At 57.4% G+C, this 20,677-nt stretch overlaps 2 protein-coding genes across 11 annotated transcripts in view; one reads left to right on the forward strand and one right to left on the reverse strand.

Moving 5' to 3' along the window:
- TNRC18 (trinucleotide repeat containing 18) overlaps positions 1–7,376 on the forward strand; it is a 57,254-nt gene extending 49,878 nt beyond the window's left edge. For all 9 annotated transcript variants that reach the window (XM_052772297.1, XM_052772303.1, XM_052772300.1 and 6 more), the window contains 6 exons: positions 862–978; positions 1,258–1,422; positions 1,976–3,270; positions 3,618–3,854; positions 4,327–4,401; positions 4,965–7,376. In XM_052772297.1, coding sequence (XP_052628257.1) covers positions 862–978; positions 1,258–1,422; positions 1,976–3,270; positions 3,618–3,854; positions 4,327–4,401; positions 4,965–5,171 — 2,096 coding nt within the window. In that variant the 3' untranslated portion in view covers positions 5,172–7,376. The remainder of the gene's footprint in view (positions 1–861; positions 979–1,257; positions 1,423–1,975; positions 3,271–3,617; positions 3,855–4,326; positions 4,402–4,964) is intronic.
- On the reverse strand, positions 6,995–18,911 carry SLC29A4 (solute carrier family 29 member 4). Of its 2 annotated transcripts, none has more exons than XM_052772309.1 (11): positions 18,703–18,911; positions 13,408–13,577; positions 12,605–12,736; positions 11,903–12,016; positions 11,693–11,821; positions 11,105–11,179; positions 10,434–10,699; positions 10,210–10,345; positions 9,796–9,983; positions 9,283–9,523; positions 6,995–9,208 (listed from the first exon to the last, which is right to left on the reverse strand). In XM_052772309.1, the coding sequence occupies exons 2-11, from the start codon at positions 13,565–13,567 to the stop codon at positions 9,066–9,068; spliced, it is 1,584 nt and encodes a 527-aa protein (XP_052628269.1). In that variant the 5' UTR covers positions 13,568–13,577; positions 18,703–18,911; the 3' UTR covers positions 6,995–9,065. The 2 variants fall into 2 exon arrangements, with proteins under 2 accessions (XP_052628269.1, XP_052628267.1); XM_052772307.1 differs by lacking the exon at positions 18,703–18,911 and adding an exon at positions 15,909–16,024.
- Between the last annotated feature and the right edge of the window lie 1,766 nt (positions 18,912–20,677).

The following is a 20,677-nucleotide window of genomic DNA, read 5'->3' on the forward strand; positions in this document are numbered from 1 at the left end:
AGCACCTGAAATGTGCTGTGAGTGTCCTGGAGGTCAGAGCCTGGCCCATTCCTCTTCTCCAGGTCATGCCCAACTCAGTCATGGTGCTGGTTTAGTAACATCCTGTTAGTCCAGGAGGTGTGCTCTCATAGGAAGAGGTCTGAGCAATTTAGGAGCTTAAAATATCAGAGAAATTTAACACACTTCAAAAAGTCACAGTTAACTCCAGGCACCAAAGATATCGGAGGTTGTGGAGGTTTCTAAATCACCTGCGCTCTCATAGCTTTGCTTCTGATCAACTCTCCCATCTGGTCCTGCTAAAAAGCCAGTGAAGAGCTCTGGACAATTCTACCATGACTGGTCTTGCTTTTGGGCTCTTGGTCACACTACATGTGTATAAGGGAAGAATTACTTATGAGTTACAGACCAGTGATGCTGATGCAAGAAGAGAGGATGGGAACATGGCTTACTTCTCTTGGAGAGAAGGTGAAAGCACCAGCTTGTGATTGCTGAGAGTAGTTACAAAATGCAGGTCAAAAAAAAAAAAAAAAGATACTGCAGTGAAAACAGAGAAGTGGATTTCTGCAAGAATAGAGGAAGATAAGGAAAAGAGGTGGGAAGTCAAACTGGAATGGTTGTTATGTTCTGGAGCAGTGCTGCTGACTGGGAAATTTTACACTGGGTGGGCTGGTTTAGTATTATCAGGGACTTTCTGTTGCAGTCTGAGCCTTCTGTGCTCTCCCTGCACAGCCTAGGAAAGGTGAGGACGGGATGCTTTGGAGCTGGTGCAGGATCCCTGTCTTCCCCCACGTCCCCACTTCCCTGGCAAGGGGGTTGTGCTCTGATGTTTGTCCCTAATCCCATCTTCTGCTCCCCCAACAGGAGCCCTGGATCTGGAGGAAGATGGTGATCTCATCACAGTAGAGTTTGATGATGGGGACACAGGACGTATCCCGCTCTCTCACATTCGGCTTCTCCCACCTGACTACAAGATCCAATGTGAGTCTTGCTGTTCAGTTTTTTTGCATGGCACTTCCCACTGTGAAAAGTAGGGAGTTTCGGTCCACCTGCCTCTGAGATTTTGGGACGAGTTCACAGACTTGCAATCACAAAGATTGCACCATCAATTATGGGCATGCAGAGCTGGTGTGGGATATAACCCACAGGGAAAAAAGACCCAGTCCGTATTGCAGAATTGGTAGGGATACGTTCCCTGTATTGCATCTCTGTTTCATGTGTTATCTGACTGCATTTGACTGTGTCTTTGACCTATTCCAGGCGCTGAGCCTTCCCCAGCCCTTTTGGTACCCAGCACCAAGCGCCGTAGCCGTAAATCCAGCAAAGACACTGGAGAAGGAAAAGAGGGAGCTACACTGGGGTCAGAGGAGCCTGTCTCAAAGGGCAAAGGGCGAGGAAGAAAACCAAGTGTCAAGGCGAAAGCTGGTAGGTTATCACCCCTGCCAGACCTGGAGTTGAGAGAGTCCTTGCACAGTTCCCCACCGCTCTCCCCACATTAGAGCTGTTGCTTGGGGCAAGATTTGGAGGGGAATGGATGCACTGCTTGAGTGCAGAGCATCCATGCATCAGCTTGCTCTGCTGTGGCTAGTTTGCAGGAGGTTGGCTCAGAAGCTGGCTTGTGCTCTGAGAGCTTCCTCCTGTCAGTCAAGGCTGCAGAGCAGGGTCCCTTTTTCAGCTGAGCATCTCAGCAGCCATCAGTAGGGCCAAAGATGCAGGAGATCTGCAGTTTGGTTCCCCTGCAGTTGAAGCAGCATCGCTTGGCATTGCTCATCAGCTACTCACAGGCGATGGCATCAGGCCAGGCTGCTTAGTAAGGCTGTTCAGTGAGCAGTGAGGACCTGTGCCTCTGTACCTAAGCAGTCAGGAACAAGCCACCCTTGGCCAGAGACTGGTCAGCACTGGTGTCTGGTTGTGTCTGAGTTAATAAAGCCTATCTGGATGGATACCATCATGCCTTTGTGTTTCCTCCCCTCTGCAGAAGAGGCTGCCTTGCCAGAAGAGAAGGATCAGGTTGAGTCTTCACCTGTTACCTCTTCAGTCCCAGAGAAACCAGCTTGCTTGGGCAAGCCAAGCATGAAGGGGTCGCGAAAATCGCAACCGCTGCCAACTGGAGGCTCTCCGGCCCCCACAGAGGAAAAGAGGTCCAAAGCCAGCAAAATGAAGATCTCCACTAAGCTGCATAGCCCCCCGCAACCCGCTTACCAGCCTGCTGTGTTCGGCAGCATCCTTGGCACGGAACCTTACAGCGACCTCCCAGGGACGCTGGCGGCCTTCGGCTCTAGCGATGCTTCGGCGTCAAAAACCAAGGCCAAGAAAGGGCGGCCCACAGAAGAGACACAGGAGTTTGGTACCATGGTCAAGGCTCAGAGGAAGCATGACAACGAAATCCTGATCAAGCTGGACCATGAGGGCGTGATGTCTCCAAAGACAAAGAAGATGAAGGAGGCAATGAGGATGCTGGAGGACTCGAACCTGGCCAGTCGCAGAGACGGCAAGAGTCTCTTGGGGCTGGGCTATCCCCCTGCAGTGGGTGCGGAGGGCAAGCAGAAATCTTCCCGAGCCAAAGCAGCTGAGGGAGACCCTTCCCCTGCCAGCTTCGGAGGAAAGTTCGATGGCTCAGCAGAGAGCCTCACTGCTTCGAAGGACCAGGAAGAAAAGGCAGCAGCTCCAGCAGCCGTGGAGGAGTCTGAGAGCAACAGCAGCGACAGCAGCTCGGAGTCAGAGGGAGAAGAGGAGGCTGAGAAGAACCGAGGGGAGGCCCAGGACAGCAGCTCAGCCAGCTCGAGAGCATCCACCCCTCTGTCTTCCTCCAATTCCTCCTCCTCTTCCTCTTCTAGCAGCAGCTCGTCTTCATCCTCCTCTTCCTCTTCTTCCTCGGCCTCATCAACCTCTTCTTCATCGAGCTCCAGCTCTTCTTCCTCCTCCACTACGGATGAAGACTCCTCCTGTAGCTCTGATGACGAAGTAGCTGAGGCCCAGCCAAGTTCCTCGGTGCAGCAAACCCTCCCACCCAAGCAAACCAAACAGGCAGGGAAATCCCGCGCGTCTTCCCACCCCCAGAGCCAGAAACAGCCGGCGCAGCAGCCGGTGCAACAGCCGGCACCGCAGCAGAGCGGCAACAAGAGCAGGCCCAAAAAGCGTGAGGGCATCCACCTGCCCACCACCAAGGAGCTGGCCAAGCGCCAGCGGCTGCCGTCAGTGGAGAACAGGCCCAAGATTGCTGCTTTCCTCCCTGCACGGCAGCTGTGGAAGTGGTTTGGGAAACCCACGCAGGTAAACAGAGCCTCTCCCACCGCTCCGTAGTGCTCGGCACTGGTGTTTGCCTTGTGGTGCCTCTTACCCATGCCCTTTGCCTTCTCCTGGGGTGGTGAAACTCTGGTGGCATGGTGTGTCCCCGGCCAAGGTCTCCAGTTTGCAAGGAGATTGGGGTTGGTATTTGCTGTGTCTGGGGGAGCCATCCTGCATGGTGTGTCACTCTGCCCCGTTTCCTGTGGGAATGCCTGTGGATGCTGTGGCTCTGCCGACAGCGAAGGGTGGGATGCGGGACAAGGCAAGCAGTGGTGGGTGGGGAAAACCTGGGTGATCCCTGGCTGCTCACCTGCGCGATCCTCTCTTGGCAGAGACGAGGAATGAAAGGGAAGGCCAGGAAGCTCTTCTACAAGGCCATTGTCCGGGGCAAGGAGATAATCCGCATTGGAGACTGTGCAGTCTTCCTCTCAGCTGGCCGCCCCAACCTGCCCTACATTGGCCGGATCCAGAGCATGTGGGAGTCATGGGGGAACAACATGGTGGTCCGAGTCAAATGGTTTTATCACCCAGAAGAAACCAACCCTGGGAAGAAACTCAACGAAGGCAAGGTAGGCTGGTCTCCTTTGCCGAGAGGGCTGCAAAGCTCCTTGTTTCCTTTTGTTTCCCAGTATGAGGAAAACACCCATGGCCCAGTTCGTTACTGGTACTGTAATGGGGGTGGCCTCATCGTTTCACGTTTTGGGGTCTGCCTGTGGTGTGGAGAAGCGTGGTGTTTAACCCTTGAGCAGGGGAAGGGTGGGTTTTATCGTACTAGGAAATAAAGACTTTTGTGTCAGTTCAAAGAGTGACAAGAGCCAGATCAAGTTTTACATGTAAGAATGACTGGCCTGGTGCTCAGAAACACTAAATTCTGCACATGTGTGCAGTGTGGTTTACAGTAGGCTCTTAGTATTTATTACCAGTAGCTGTGGACAGGGGTTGAGGTTGTAAAGGCACGTGTGGTGGGCAGGAGATGATAGCATGGAAAAAAAACTAATTCACCTGCTTTTCCTTTTTGTTTTCTCTTCCTCTTGGGCACAGCGCTGGGATCAGAAATCGGGCAGGAGTCTGTCCACAGCTTTGCAGGCATCCAACCAGAGGAAGGACTTTATGGAGGTTGGTGAGGCTGGGGGAGGGCTGGGAGGGGATGTGGGGGACTCTGTAACAAATGCTGCTGGGGAAATGCCCCACGAGCTTCTCTGGCTCTTGCTTTTTGCCTCAGCTGCTGAGTCTGCAGTGCCCAGGACTTTGGATGGGTGTTTCTGGGAGGGTGGGAGTAGCTGCTGGTGTTGGGAGGAACAGAGGGCTGGTATCCAGCACCCGTCTTTGCATTTGCATCTTTGAAGTGAGGATGACAACCTCCTGGCCTCCGTATTCCCCTGTCTGTGCGCTCGGCAGTCACAGCATTCCCATCAGTGGGAGCTGAGTGAAAGCGAGAACTCAGGTTTAGTGCACTGGATGGAGTGTGTCCGCACTGCCCGGGGGCCTGTGCAGATTCCCAGTGTCCGTCCCCTGGGCGGGCAGTGGAGATGAGTGGGGTGTTCTGCTCGAGTGCGAGCACAAGCCCTGGCCAGTTGTGATGGACATTTTTCCTGCATATTGAAGATGATGCTGTAAATGCTGTGAGATCTAATTGCTCCTTTTCTTTCTGTCTCCCTCCTTTTGTTCCTGTAATGCAGCGAGCCCTCTACCAGTCCTCTCACGTGGATGAAAACGATGTCCAGACCATCTCACACAAGTGTCTTGTTGTTGGTCTGGATCAATATGAGCAGATGCTAAAGACGAAGAAATATCAAGACAGTGAGGACCTCTACTACCTTGCAGGGACCTACGAGCCCACTACGGGCATGATCTTCAACACCGACGGGGTCCCTGTCATCTGCTGACCGCCCAGGGGACATGTGCCACCCCCTGGGAAGGGACGGGACAAACCTGAGGACGTGCCTGTTCAGACGACATGATTGTTTCTTTCAATGCTCATGACTTCTGTGTCACACTACAGACAGGAGAGCGCGAGAGACACGAGGAGGAAGGAGAGGGCTGAAGAAAGGGGTTGGGGAAGCAGTTACAGGACTTGAGGAAGATGCCGTTGGGGGGTGGTGGTGGTGGTGCTTGAACCCCAAGGCTCTTCTGGAAGTGGCTTTAAGTAAGGTGACACTGACCAACTTCTCCCTTCCTCCTTTTGGTCCAGGAAAGCACATGGGTCTCGTGATCATTTCACCAGCGGGACCCCCCCGGCAGGAGGGATCCCTTTTGTGTCATTTGCCCCCATCAGTAACTCGGCAGCCGCATGTACGTGGAAGGACAGCCGCTAGCCTTCTGCGTACGCTCCTCTCCGTCCTTATATTCCCTTTCCTGCTTAGTTTCGCATGACCCTTTAGGAAGGACAGGGTGAAAGAGAAAGGAGATGAGTCTCTCTCAGCGCCTCGTCTCGATCCTCTCAGCGCCTTTTTGCGGTTCCCTTTCCCTGGAGGCCCCCGGCCAGCAGCGTAGAGCACGAAGGGGCAGAGCTGGCCCCAGCACGGAGATGGCAGCAGAAGTCCTCTGGGCTGGGAGGAGCCGGGTGGAAGACGAGCCAACATCCAGTCTGGGATACTGCCTCGAACAAACAGTCTGAACCCACTTTCCCTGTTGCTCTGTGTCCCTTCTGCCCTGGAAAGGTGCCGGGGGGAGCAAGCGCATGGCGATGGGGTGACACTTGGCGAACAAAGAACTCGTCTTGGAGTGTGCAGTGAAGGGGGGCAGGAAACGACTGGGAAAAGCTGCTGCTCGGTGCTTGGAGCAGAGGAGACCACAGGCCATTGGATTTCGGCATCCCTCACCTGGCTTTACCCCCCATGCCTTGCCTGAGCAGAGACGTGGAGCTGCTGGAAAGCCCTTGACCATCATTTGAAGGGAATGGGGATAGAGTGTGAAGCCCGGCCATGCCCACCTGCGGCGTTTCCACAGCCAGAGCCCCACTGCCACCTTGGGCTCAGGGAGGGGACCGTTCAGCTTGCTCCATCCAGCCGGCCAAACTCCCCATGGCTCCCGGAGAGCCGCCACCATTGCCTCCTCACTCCCTCTGCGGAGCTGACCCACTGTCTCGTGGGCACACGCCGGAGCCGTGGCATCACCGCTGCCACACCAGGGATGCACCTGGCCGGAGGGGACGCCGGAGGAGAACCACGCAATGATGCAACATCCTTGCACTTAAAACAAAAAAAAACCTCCAAGAGACGCACTGATCTTTGCAACTACCGACTCGCACTACAGATTGCTAGGACACGGAGCGGGGCCCGGCTCGGCCGGGAGTGACGGCCCAGGCTCTGGTGGGGAGACGCTTAAGACAAGGACAGATTGGAAACTATCCGCCCTGGTACCGGCTGCGTACCAGAGACTGGAGGCCGGGGCTCAGGGGAGAGGGACGCCCCTGCAAAGTTACTCCTCGTCCTTTAAATGAACCACATGGTGCTGAGCTCGTACCATCTCCAACCCAGGCCACCGGTGCCTCGGCGCAGCGGATAGTGACGGTTCTAGCCTGTACAGTTTTAATGTACCAAAAGACTCTTTAGCCCTCCTGTATTATAAGTCTTTAAATGGATTCAACTTTTTAATTATAAATATAAATATAAATATATATATATAAATATAAACTTTTTAAAACTGTGAAAAAAATTATGAAATTATAAAAAAAAGAAAAAAAACAACGACAGAAATGAACACAGTCTGACGTTTAGAATATTATTTTTTATTTCCTGTTGGATTGTGATTGTAAATGATCTGGGAACAGGCACACCCCCCACGCTCAAAGTGTACTGTACTTCTAGAAGCAAATTGTGTGAGCATATTTTAAAGAGCGAGAGAGAGAGCGCGCGAGAGAGATTTTATGCTAATGTTAAATAGAAAGCACTTAAAACCCACTGCCTTCTATGGAACACAAGGATATTTCAGACAATCGAGAGGAAAGGAGAGCCAGGTTTTTGTCTTTTTTTTTTTGTTTTGTTTTGTTTATGTTTTGTTTAAAAATTTTTTTGGCATTCTGTTTGTTGGAGAACTCCGTGTGATCTTTTTTCATAAAAAAAAAAAAAAATTAATTGAAAAAAAGCAAACCAACGAAGCATCTTTCTTTGTCTCGCTCGTCCTGACTGCGGGGTTTCTCTCCACCTTGGTGGCAATGATCGCTTTTTGGCTGAGCCCCTGCCTTGTGGTTGGGGAAAGACCCAACCAAGGCGTCGCGTGGCTCTTCGGGGAGACCCCGTCCGTCTTACAGTTCCCCTGTGGGGTGGCACCGATGGACAGGATCGGACCCCGGAGCAGTCGTCTCTGCTCACAGGGACCTGTGGGGCAGGAGGTGCGAGTCCTTCCCCTGCGACCACTCTCACGGCAACTCCCGTACCCCCGAGCCCTGCAGGGACGATGTGTTGAGGATGAAACGCTGGATTTGCTCTTTTTGGTGTGAGCTGCACTTCCACCAGCCGAGGGCTTGGCATGGCGAGACCCTCTGGTGCTGGTGGGGCCGGGTCGAGGGTCCGAAGCCTGGTGCTTGCTTCCTCCTGCTCCTGCTGCTTCCAGCCCTTGGGCTTTGCTTCCCTGGGAGGTGCCACCCGCCGACTCCCGGCACAGCGAGGTGCCGCCGGTCCCAAAAAGCGGCAGCCTCTGCTGTTCGCTCCTTCTCTAGATGGTTTCTGCTCCGCTCAGCCCATTCTCTCTCCCTCTTGCTGCCCGTAAAGGTGTTGCACTTCAGCAGCAGTTTGCAGGCTGGCACAGGTTCGATGGGACCCGGTGACAGGTCCAGCCACCCCAGGTGACAGAGGGGACCCTGGAGATGGGGAGCAGCACAAGGGGCACCCCGAGACCCCACAGGACAGGCAGCAGGCATCACCCTGTGTGTGTTTGCCAGCCCAGCCCATCACCAGCAGCCAAGTGCCTACAGTGCCAGGGCCGTGCCAGTGCCAGTGGCACGGCTAACAACCAGGTATCGGTGCAAAGACATTTAATTTGGCGTCGGCTTCATTTATGTCCTTTGCACTAAATCTTGAAGCTCAGCAGTGGCAGTGCTGGGGCCTCGAGAGACCCCCCCCCGCTTCTGCCCCATTGTGATGGGGCAGCATGGGGTACGGGGAGGCAAGACCCTGCCTCTCGCAGTTAGGGGGGCAAAACCAAGACACAACCAAAAAAAAAAAAAAAAAAAAAAAAAGATTTTTTTTCCAACCAGCAGAAGTGAATTTGGTCTTTTACACAGCGATTGGTGTATGAGGGGAGGGATCATGATTTCAAGCCATTCTTGGTGAAAACCTGCAGCACCATCAATGAAAGCCAAGACCCACCTTCCCAAAGCCACCAGGGACTGAAGGAGCATTTCCTTCCTCTCTTGTTCCTCCTCTTCCTCACCAGCCCTCCATCACCCTTCTCCCCAGTGCTGGTCCTATTCCCTTTGGGATTTGGCAGTATTTTCTTCCTCCTGGCAAGGGCTTGGCTCAAACAGAAGACACCCTCCCCACACCTCCACTGGAGAGCTGCACATCGCTGATGGGGAGCCCCCCAAGAGCAATGGGACCGTCCCCCAGGCTGGGGGGAATGTCACCCCAAGAAGTGGCCCTGCACAGCGCCTGGCTGGGCAGCACGGGCCGTTTCGGGATGCCACAACCCCATGCCAACGGGATGCCTGTCCCTGTCCGCCCTGGGACAGCTTTCTGGCTCCAGGCTCCCTCCCTGAGGAGGGACACGGACCAAGCGGGGCGGTGGGGACCATTGTGGGAAGCAGGTCCCATCTTGTCCCCATCGCCCCACCCCGGGGCTCAGTACCCCGACGTAAAGGAGCCGTTGGAGGTTTCGGTGTAGAAACAGGTACTGTGGGACGTACTGGTGAGGCTGTAGGCAAAATACGCCACAGCTGAGCCCAGCGTCAAGCCTGTCATGTAGGACACGGTCATGGTGTTCCCTGTGGAAAGGGACACAGGGCGTCAAGGCGCTTTGGCCGCCCTGCATGGGATTCCCAGGAGGGCTCGGTCTTACCTGCCAGCTCCCGCTGCTCGGGGCTCACTTTGCCGGCAGCCAGGATCATGGGGACGCTGCCGAAGTAGCCGTTGGTGATGCCCATGAGGAGGGAGAAGATGCAGGGCCAGGCGGGGTGGCTGAAGGTGGGCTTCCCGTTGGGGTAGACGCACATGATGAAGAGGGGGATGAAGACCACACGGAGGCAGGAGTAGACGAGGAGATGGGTCCCTCTCCAGTCGTAGGGCAGGGCAGCCAGGATCTGCAGCGAGGGGCAGAGATCGTGCTGGGGGGGGGGGGCTTGAGGAGGCTGGGGAGGGCAACACGGTGCCCAAAATGGGGCAGCAAGGAGGAGACGAGATGGTGGAAAGCCCAACGGCTGCAGGAGCTCAACCTCGGCCATGCCAGTGAGCTGCCTTGCACTGGTTAGCTACCCATGGGGTGGAGATGACCCTTGGTGGAGCCAAGCGGCTTTGAAAGAGGACACAAAAATGAGGCAGGCCCTCACCGCACTGGTGTTGGCCTCTCTCCTACCTTGCCGACGAAGTCGGAGAGGTTGAAGATGGCCATGATGAGGATGGGGAGCCATTCCCCCAGCGTGCAGTTGTGGATCTCCGACTCCAGCCCGGGAAAGAGGCACAGCGTGATGAAGTAGGTCATGGCGATGGAGAGCATGTAGGCCCAGATGAGCCGGGACACGACGTAGCGGTGGAGCAGCATGTCTGGCAAGGACAGGCAGCACAGCTCAGCCAAAACTCGCAGCCCTCCCCTTGCAGAGCCCGAAAATCTTGCCTGCACCCCAAGGGTAGCTTCCAAAGCTGAGATTGCCCCATGGTTTTGGGCACGTTGAGAAAGGGGTGACCCTTCCCCAAAGCCCCAGGCCACCAGTCACTCATTCTGCCCCACAAAATGCTGCAAAACCACCCGGTTGGCTCGTCCACCACCCACCTCTGAAGCTGGGCCAGCTCCTCTTGATTTTGGGCCGAGGGACATCAAAGCGCATGTAGGTGCCGCTGCCGGCCAGCTCAGCTTCGGGGCCCGGGCTGCCCCGGGGGGAGCTCGACGGCCCCCGGTGCCGGTTCTCCTGGGTGGGGGGAAGAGGGGACGCCAGCGCTGAGCTCCGGCGGTGAGAGGGACCCAGGGGCCAGCGGGGAAACCCACCCTTGGCTTACAAATCGGACATCCTCGGCGGTGACATCGTGGTGGACACGGTAGCCTGTCCCGCGGTCGCCGGCCCCCCGGGTCTCGGGGAGACCCTTGTGGGAGCAGGCTGTGTAGTAGCGGACGAAGCGGGTGCGCTTCACCAGGAGGTGGAGGATGAAGCATGTCAGCTCCATGCCAATGGATATGAAGAAGAAGATGACCGTGTTCTCCTTCTCATCTGACAGCAGCAGCTTGGTGAAGATACGGCTGAGCGAGATGATGACCCCAGCGGTGCCTGGTGGCATGGAAGAGCTATCGGCACCGGGTCCCGCTGAACCTCGCGGCTCAGGGACCCCCGTCAGCCCCCCACCGTGTGGATGTGATGCCTCCAGGTGTGGAGGAGCTACCAGCGGTGATTTTTGGGGTGATGAAGCCAGCTCCTGGCAGACATCCCCAACCCCAGCTTGGCATGGCACTGCAGTGGGTCTTGCAAGTGACTTTTAGAAACCATTAAACATCCCGGTTTGCTGGGGAGCACCCTGGGGTGCCCGTGATCTGCTGGCAACCCGGCTGGGCTGCGCTGGGGAGAGTGGGGCCCCGGGTGCGACTCACTGGGACCCCAGGAGAAGGCGCAGGAGGGTCCCCCCGAGCAAGCCCATGCGGTCGGAGGTGGACGCGGGGCAGCAGAGCGGGTACTTACTCTCGCCCGTCATCACTCCCTGCGTGTAGCGCTTGGGCAGGAGCCCCGTGTAGCCGTAGAAGCTGGATTGCTGCACTTCAGGAGAGATGCGCCGAGGGGAGAAGGAGGGATTATTGCTGCAGCCGAAATGCCAGGTAGGGGAAAGAAACCCAGGTGGGAGCCCATCTGCTGTGCCATCCGGGAGCCGCATCCTTCCTGAATAGCCGCCGCAGTGCCCGAAGCCTCCTTGCCCCAAAAGCGGGGGGTTTTGTTTTTTTTTTGCCCTCCCTGGATGCCCCACCATGGCTGTTCCCACCAAGAGTGGCCACGGGTGCAGGGGCTTGGGAAGCCACCATGGGGGCTCAGAGAGCAAAACCGTCACGGTAGCCCACATTGGTGGTGTTGGGGACCAATGCACGACTTGGTGCTGGTGCCCCTGGCCGGTTCCGCGGTGCCTGAACAGAGGTGGAGGGGATGGAGCAGGGACACGAGGGTCAGCTTATAGCAATCAGAGCAAGAGGTTGTCCCAGGAGACCACGGCTCTTGGGGATGGGGCTGTTTTCCCACCCCATCTGAAGGGCTGTGCTTGCCAGCCGCTGTCCCGCATACCTGTGCAGCCAAAGGCCACCACCCCGACAGCGACCAGGTTGATGGCGTAGGCTTGCCTGCGGGTGAAGAGCTCCAGCCAGACGTCGCAGATGCTGACAAAAAGCAGGGGCCCCAGGGCGAAGAGATAGCCTGCGGGTGGGAGACGGAGGCGGGTGGTGGGGGGACAGCACAGGGCCGGCACTGCCGAGGGGCGCGGGGACCCCCACTCACCCACGGAGATCCGGGTGTGCAAGCTCAGCAGCTCCACCAGCGCGTTGTTGAGGATGACGGCCACCAAGGCCACCAGGATGTAGGTGAGGCTCATGTCGAAGACGATGGAGGTCCCTGCAGAGAGGCAGGTGATGATGGGGGATCATAGAATCATAGAATCATAGGATCATTTCAGTTGGAAAAGACCTTCAAGATCATCGAGTCCAACCATTAACCATGCCCCCTAAACCATGCCCTGGAGTACCTGTCCACTCGCTTTTTGAATACCTCCAGGGATGGTGACTCAACCACTTCCCTGGGCAGCCCATTCCAATGTTTGACAACCCTCTCAGTAAAAAAATTTTTCCTAATATCTAACCCAAATCTCCCTTGCCTCAACTTGAGGCCATTTCCTCTTGTCCTATCTCCAGACACCTGACAGAAGAGACCAACACCCACCTCACTACAACCCCCTTTCAGGTAGTTGTAGAGAGCGATAAGGTCTCCCCTCAGCCTCCTCTTTTCTAGACTGAACAACCCCAGATCCCTCAGCCGCTCCTCATAAGACTTGTGCTCAAGACCCCTCACCAGCTTGGTTGCTCTCCTCTGGACACGCTCTAGCAGCTCAATGTCAATGGCAGGGGTCCAGCTCCCCTGGAAGCGGGGCCAAGCTCTCCCCAGGTTTGGGGGGGCCGGGAAGTGCTGCAGCTGCTGGAGACCTACCTGGGTATTTATGGTGCAGGTAGTCCACATCGGTGATAAAGCTGTTGTACGGCAGGAGAAATCCCACCCCGGCCAGCAGCATGGCAAAGTAAATCCCATGGTATCGATCCTGGGGCTCGGGATCCTCAGAAACTGCCCCAGAAGGGGAAAGAAAAAGACATGACAGTGCCACTGCTGCACCCATGGGACCTGCAGCAGACCCCAGCACGGAGGCAATGAATGGTGCTTTCACATCCTTTATGGCAAATGAGGGGACGTCCCACCCACAGCAAGCAGCCCAGCGCCCCACAGATCTCACAAACAAACAGCCCCAGCCCTGAGAAACTCCTTCCTAAATAGAGGCGTTTCAATGAGAGACCCAGGAGGCAGGAAAACACCCGGGCTTTGGGGGCTGATGAGTTTTAATTGCAGTCTAATAACCTGAGAGCCAGGCAGTGTAGGTAACAGCCAAAATCAAGGTGCAGGAGGGGTTGGGGGGGGGTGTGGAGGCAGACAGGGCTGCCCCGGGATGTGGAGCAGGGCTGGGGTAAATCCTGGGAGCATCCCTGAGCCCTACACTGGGAAGGGTGAAGCTGCAGGCTGGGGGAGAGCCAGGGTGTGAACCCTCAGCTCCCTGCCAACCTGCAGAGCCCACTGCCGCGGCATGCTGTGGTGGCTCACATGGGTACAAACAGGTCTGAAAAAAGGCATTAGGCATTTTGATGGCATTTCAGGCCGTTTGTGGCTATTAAACCTGTCCCAGGAAGGTCCGAAATGGGTGGGAAACCAGCAGGGAACTCCTGCCATGCCATGCCTGCCCTCACCCGGCTCCATGAAGGTGAGGATGCCCTTGGCCTGGCTGCCCCGCTGCAGCTCGTCCTCCTCCAGCTGGTAACTGTCGAAGCTGAAGCTCATCACCACGTTGCCCTCCGGCGTTCCCGCCGGGCTCAGCTCCTTGAAGCGCTCGGCTCCCACCGAGCCCATCGTGGCCCACCTGGGGAGGGGGGGAGAGCAGTGACACCCCCGGGGCACACAGGTGGGTCGTGGCTTCTGTGTGTCCCCATCGTCCGGGTGATGCCAGGGGTCTGTAAGGGATGGATGGCATGTGGGTGGCCCTGAGCCTTCCCCACCCCACTGTATTGCTGTGGATCCTATGTTTTTTCCACCTGGAAAGATGTTTTCCTGGAGGAGAGCGGGGTCCCTCGACCCACCGGGCAGGAGTTTAGATTTGGGATGGTGAGCGGTAATTGGGGGGATCCACGTGAGCCACCCCTGAGGCACAGCGCTCGCCCCAGCCTGGTTCAGCACCTCACTGGGATGCCACCAATGCCAAACGCTGCTGCGATTTCCAAAAGCAATTAGAGAAATTAATGGGTGAAAACCACTCATGGAGGGTGGCTGCCGGGGAAGATCCCGGCTGCCTTGGGAAGCCCTTGCTCTCTGCAGGCAGCACGTGCTTACTCTGGTTTATGCTCTTTTTCAGCATCTCTGCTGCCTGGGGCTGGGGCAGAGCCACCGACCTGGGCAGACACACTCCTGCAGCCTTTTCAGGGAGAGGATAGGATACGACCCGGCTTTTAAGGCCAGCATTTCGGATCTGCTTCTCCGAGGGACCATGGCAGAGCAGGGAGACGCTCAGAAAGCTGCCGGCGAGACCCCAGCAGCATGCCCGAGACGGTCCGCACCAAATGCATCCCCAAACGAGCCCCCAAAACCCCTGGGCATCCTCCAGCGACCCTACCAGAGCCATCCAAAATACGGTTCATCCCTCTGGGGCCATCCCAGCCCAGGCCTTGGGGAGCAACCCAGGGCAGCGAGGGGGGCTGCTCTGTATTACCGATGCCAGTCGCTAGATGCCAGCCTGCCTCCGCGCCCGCCGCCCGCAGACCACCCAGCTGGCTTGGGGGGGGTGGGAAAAAAAAATAATAATCTCCTCCAAGACAGCAGGTTGAGGCAGGCAAAGGAGGGAAAAAAATCAATGAGTGATTTCTCTGGTTTCCCTGGCAGATGTGGCGTTTGCAGGAGCAGAGAGGATTTCCAGCATCTCCCGGCTGCCAGGATGGGTCAGATGCTGGGGGGGGGCCCTGGGGTGGGTGGCAAATGTGGTACCCACAGACCCCGTGAGCGCAATCGTAGAGCCTCAAATGCATCTGCTCGCTGCAGGGACTGGTGGCACAGAGCAGCGCTGCCACGGCCCCGAGGCCGTGCGGAGGCCTGGATGGGGCCAGGCTGGGGTCCCCACCCTGCACCACACCAGGGTGGGCCCCAAGACCCCCCCATCCCAGAGCCCCGCGGGCAGGACAACCCAGCGGGGCACGTTTCGGCTGGGCACACCGCTGTGTCCCATTGCTCACCCAGGAGCTGGCTGTGATCCCCTCCACCGAGCATCCTCCTATGCCTGCTGCTACTCCAGGCAATAAAGCCCAGTGGGAAGCAACTCCCGGGATGCCGGGAAAGCCTGTTGCAGGGTTTTTCCATAGCAGAGATCCCAGCTGGAGAACACGTCGACTGGAAACACCCCATACCTACTGTGGCCCAAACTTCTTGGGGCTGGGAGCAGAGCGGGATGCGCTGCACAGCCACGGTGCTGGACCAGCCCTCCAGCACCCGTCCGCCTCGCTTCCTCCGAGCATCCCTGTGCCGCAATAAATCGGATTTTCCCCTCCCTTTGGATTTACACCCATGTCCATGGGAGGGGACTTGGGCCCTGCCGTCCCTCTGGACCCAAGGTGGGAGGGCAGGGGGTCCTCCATCACCACCCAGGGGTGGGGGGTCTCACCCGGGGACAGGGCACCCGTAGGACCGGGTGAGCAGGGGACACATACCCCACTGCACCCCAGTGCCGGGTGACCCCCCCCAGCTACCGCAGAACCCCCCCTTGCCCCGTCAGGGCAGAGAAACGATTTTTTACTCTGGCAAAAGGGTTCCCCCCCCCCCCCCCCAGCGACATCTTGCAAGCAGCAAAGTTGCAATAAACAGAGGGAATTCAATAACACCCCCCCCCCGGTCCTCGGGCTGAAGGAGAAGGTCCTTGCTGGAGAGAGAAGGAGGATAAGGAGAAGGAGAAGGAGGAGAAGGAGGAGAAGGAGAAGAAGGAGAAGAAGGAGAAGGAGAAGGAGGAGAAGGAGAAGGAGGAGAAGGAGGAGGAGGAGGAGGAATCCCGTCCCCGGCCGCGCCCGGGGGAAGGATGCTCGGGAGCCGGGGAGGGCAGGGGGGTTCGGGGGAAGGCGGGGGGGGTCAGGGGAGACATCTCCCCGTACCTCACCCCCCCTGTCCTCACGCAGGCGGTCCCGGCCGTACCCAACAGGTCGGCGGCTGCTCTTACCTCCCTCCGCCGCGGCGGCTCTGCGGCATCCGCGCCGCTCCCGCCCCGCTCAGCACCGGCGGCCGCCGGTCCCCGGCCCCGCCATACCGGCGCGTCCTCCGGGGGAGCGTGGAGTGTGTGTGGGGGGGTCACCAGGACGAGTGCGGCGGCTGCGAGAGAAAAGCAGAGGCGGCCCAGGCCCTGCCTCCCGCCTCCCCTTCACTCCTCCTCCGCTCCCCCCCCCCGGTTTCCCCCCCCACCCTCCCCCGGGGTGCGCACCGGGAGCGGGGGTGCCCCGAGCATCGACCCCCCCCGCCAGCCCCGGGCCGCCGGGTGAGGGCTAGGGGGCCCCCGGGGGCCACGGGAAAGGTTTTTTTACCCCGTAGGCATTGCCTATAGGTGCTTTAAGGGGGATTTCGGAGGCCTGGAGGTAATTGGGAAGAGAGATTAATTAGGAAGAAAGGCCTGGTAATTTCATTTAGGACCTGAGCTTTGCAGGGGCAGGGTCCTTCCCACCCTGCAAATGGTTTTGGCATGAGAGGGGCCGAGAGGGTCAGCGTGAGCTGTGCCATGGATGGACGGACAGATAGGATGGGTGGATGGATAGAGGGACAGACAGAAGAGTAGATGGATGGACAGAAGGACAGACAGATGGATGGATGGATGGATGGATGGATGGATTGCAGCTCTGGCTAGCAGAACACAGCAATCACCCAGCTTTTTGGGGAAGCAAGTGGGGGGGGGGTCTCTGCTCCCCAGCATAACCAGTGGGTGGAAGCAGAGAAGGAAGGGAACTAACAGCGTGGGGTGGTGGGGACATCTGTCCAGGGAGAGGACACGTGTCCCCAAGGAGGGTGCTCCAGGCAGGGACACGGCGGTGTCCCCACCCCTCCTGAGCTGGGTGAACCGGCCAAGGCTGCAGGCACCATCACGGGGATTTGATGCTAGCGGGTTTTCTCGCAGGAGCAGCAAGGCACAGGGTGGGGGACACAGCAGGTGCCCCCTCCCACCGAGCTGGGTGAGAGCCCTGGGGGACCAGCCCTTGCTGCGTTCTCCCCACCCGGAGCGTGGGAGGATGGCGGCAGCGGGAAGGAGAAGAAGTACCATCCCCGCTCACACGCCATGGCTGCAACGCGCCGGGCTGTGAATTACAATCTTCTCACAGTCAATAAACGCTGCGTTGTATAAATCAGAGTGCGGGGCCGGCGGGATGCGCTGCTGCCACTCACGCCAGTGGAAATTAGAGGCAAAACCGGCTGTGCCTCCTCAGCCGCCCTTCGGCCGGGAGCAGGGCTGAGCAAAGGGGCTCCCGCGAATTCATCGCATGGAGGAAAACAGGCCAGGTGGAAATTTCCATCTTTTCTCCTTGGCTGAAATAGCCGGAGTTTGGCTCAGACCAAACCAGACTGCTGCGCCAAGCTCTGCCTGGAGCCAAGGGCTCAGCTTTCCCTGCTCTCACCTTGGCTGAGCACCTGCACAGCTCAGTGCATGAGTGCAAGGGGGGATTTTTCAGGCTGCTTGCTCCGGATGGGTTTGTTCAGCTCTGATTTGATAGTGCCATTGTAAAACATCAAAGAACCTCACTCCTCTTGGGGTTTGTCCCCTTGCCCTACACCAGACCCCATCACTCCCTGCCAGGTACCCTGGAAATTTAAGAAAAGGGGGGGACTGGGGCGGGGGGGGGGGTCCCTGGTCACACCTGCCACTGGTTGGCACACAGATGGTGTGAGTACTCTACAAAAAGAGCAGGATGAGCTGAAGCATATGTGCGCTCGCCTTTTCACGGCACTTGCCAGGCAGAATTACTCACCGCCTTCCGCAGGGATTCTCTCCACAAGCTGGTTTTCCCCATCCCGAAGCCCCAGGTACAGAGTTGGGGGGGGGGGTCCTATAAAAGCAACTGAGCTCAGGGGAGCATCTCAAAAAGCACTTGCTGTTCTCTGAGCCGCAGGGAGATGCTGCGACCAAACACCTCGTGGCAAATAACAAGCCCCTGACTTTTACCGTCCTGTCTAAAATCATGCGACCTCTTGATCCCCATTTTGGGTGACAAGGGGGTTCCCTTTCTGCTTTTTGTACTATGGGCGCAATGGGGCTGTGCTGGGGTACCCAAAGCTACAGCTTGGCGGGTTATGGGGGACCCCAGGGAGATGAATCCGTCAGGGTGAACTTCTCCGAGTGCTTTCTCTCTGCTTTTCCCACCCTCAAGGGCAGTGTTAGACCCAAACAACGCTGTCCACCCTCCCAAAATGCCCAAGCTGCCTCCCGAGCATGGGCAGGCTGAGCCACCTCTGCCCGACGGGGGCACGGGGGGGGGGTTGATCCTGTGAGCTGGGCTCTCCCTGAGTTTTGCTGGGCTCTTCAATTTTTTAAGCTGGCCCTGAATAATTCAGCTTTGATATAGCTGGCTTGAGGTTGGTGAGCTCGGATGCTCCTTGGGTTTCTGCTTGACCCACTTTAACAGCCAGAAAAACCTGCCAGGTTCTGAGTACGATGGGGCAAAGCTGGCCCAGACACCCCAATCCCCATGGCAGGAGGGACATCCCCCGCCCCAGCCCCATCCTGGATTCTCCCCTGCACCCCCACATCCAACAACATGAGCCACAGAGCATTCCTCACTCGCACCACAGCTTTTTAGAGGTATTTTTGCCGCCTTCCCTTTTCCTGCCTCTCCTCGCTGTGCAACAGCTCCCGGCACGAGCGGGTGCATCTCGGTGGCGTTTGCCGGATTACGAGGAGGGATTTGCTCGGCTCCGTGAACCAGCTAACACCCTGCAGCCACCTCGCCACAGGTCCGTGCTATTCAGAGCCTCACCTCGCTTTCCTGGAGCCTGGTCGAACACCGATTAATCCCGCCGGGTGGAATAAGACGCTGCTGATTCATTTGGCTCAGAGAGGTTGGATTAGGATGGTCTCCAGAAATCCCCTATATTGCAGTTTTTTCTTGCCCTTCCAGCGGAGTCAGGTTTTTTTAATCATTGCTGTTGCGGAGATGAGAGCAAGGAGAGACCTTTCAGGTGTCTGCATCCCACCGCACTGCCAAAAACCTCAAGCCACAGCTTTAAACCCTTGGGGAGTGCGGGAAGTGGTTGTCCCTGCTGTCCCCATCCCCGTGGGCGCAGCCACGAGCCGTCCTTTGGTTAAGGAGCACCAAAACCCGGCTCCTTAACCAAGCCGTGCTCACCCTGCCAGGGTGCCCTGGGCATTCTGTCCCCAATGCCGTGTCCCCTCTGCACCAGCCGGGGTGGGTGACACCGTATCTGTGATATTGCTGAGCGGGGGGGAACCAGGCAAAGGGATGAAACATCTGAGCCCCCCCGCCCTGCTCCAACACCCCCACGCTCAGTGCTCCCTGGAGCGCTGCGCATCTATTTCACTTCCCGGGAAGGGGAGGCCGTTCCCAAGCCTGCAATCCCTTCTTGGAAAATCTCCTTTAAATAGCATCGCAGCCTTCACATCCTTCCCTGGGGTCTGCTCCCAACGCCAGCCGAGCGTGCCGTGCCGGCGCTGGGAACATCCTTGGCAGCACCGGCTTTTCACGGAGACGGTGGAGATTAATCAGGGATGTTGTCTCTTGGCCAGAGTCACACTTGGGGGATTATCGGGGCCTGCGAGAAGCGGGGAGTAGCCAGGGAATTTGTTCAATGCAAGTGGAGGGGTTTGTTGCAATCCGATTGTAGGCGAATAGAAATCCCCGGTGCTGGCGGGAGCTCGGCACTGGAGGCTGCGGGGATTAACTGGGTTTTCTCCAAGCTTTGCAACAGGACTGGGGTGGGAGGAGGACTTGCTCTAAGCCCAAAGCACTAGGTTTAAATGCTCCAGGGAGATGCAGGGGCTGACCTGAGCATCAGCTTTTGGGCACCCAGCCCTCCTCCCAAGGCCACGGACCAACTTCTTCCACACGGATGCTCCAATTCTCCTGCAAGGCGTTACTCTGTGTATCCCTCCCGTCCCCGTCAGCTACACCAGCCTGGGAGAGCTGGAGAAACCCAGAGAGGATACCCACAGCTTTTGCATTCCCACCCCCCCTTCTTTGTTGAAAGAGATTTGCATCCATCACTAATTAATCCAAGATGAGCTGCTAATTCAGCTCCTTGATTGCAACTTTGCATAATTGCAGCACGCACAGGCAGAGCAGCAGGACGGAATAAAAAAGGAGACAATCAGTGGTGGGTGCAGAGGAAAGAAGGGCCGAGAAGGGCCGGTTCAGCTCGCTCCCACTCACCGGGCTATTTAAAGACTCAGGTTGAGAGAAGAGATTTTTCTCTGGAAGGAGAAAATGGTGACAGCCATCCTTGGATGGGTTTTTTTTTCCCCCGTGCCAGGCTCACAAAGAGCCTCGCCAGCAGCCACAAAGCCTGAGCCCCTCTGGCGATGGGGAAACCACGAGTTACAGGCAGTACAGTCCCTTTGGCTATTCCTATCGTGCTAGCACATGCTGCCCTCCTCCCCATGCTTCCCTTTTTCCAGTGTCCAAGCGGTTGTCCCTAGGTTTCAGAGTGAACGCTCCACCAAGGTGAGCAGGGCAAATGCATCCCCCGGAGCCAGTGCTCCAGGCTTCTCCCCCCACACTGGGTACCTTAGACCCCCGTGGCCACGAGGGCTGTTAAAACCTCCCCCAAAACAAGACCCAGACGAGAGCGAGCTGGGCCTGCCAGCAAGGTGCCACCTCCTCAGAAAGCAAACCAGCGGCGCAAGAGGGGCCGGGCAGCACTGCCCAGCACCATGGCAATGGGCAGAGCCACCAGCTGAGCCGACCTAAGCCCTTGGCGGCACAATTAGTGGGAAAA

This window comes from Harpia harpyja, chromosome 21, assembly GCF_026419915.1.
Source record: "Harpia harpyja isolate bHarHar1 chromosome 21, bHarHar1 primary haplotype, whole genome shotgun sequence".
Lineage (NCBI taxonomy): Eukaryota > Metazoa > Chordata > Aves > Accipitriformes > Accipitridae > Harpia > Harpia harpyja.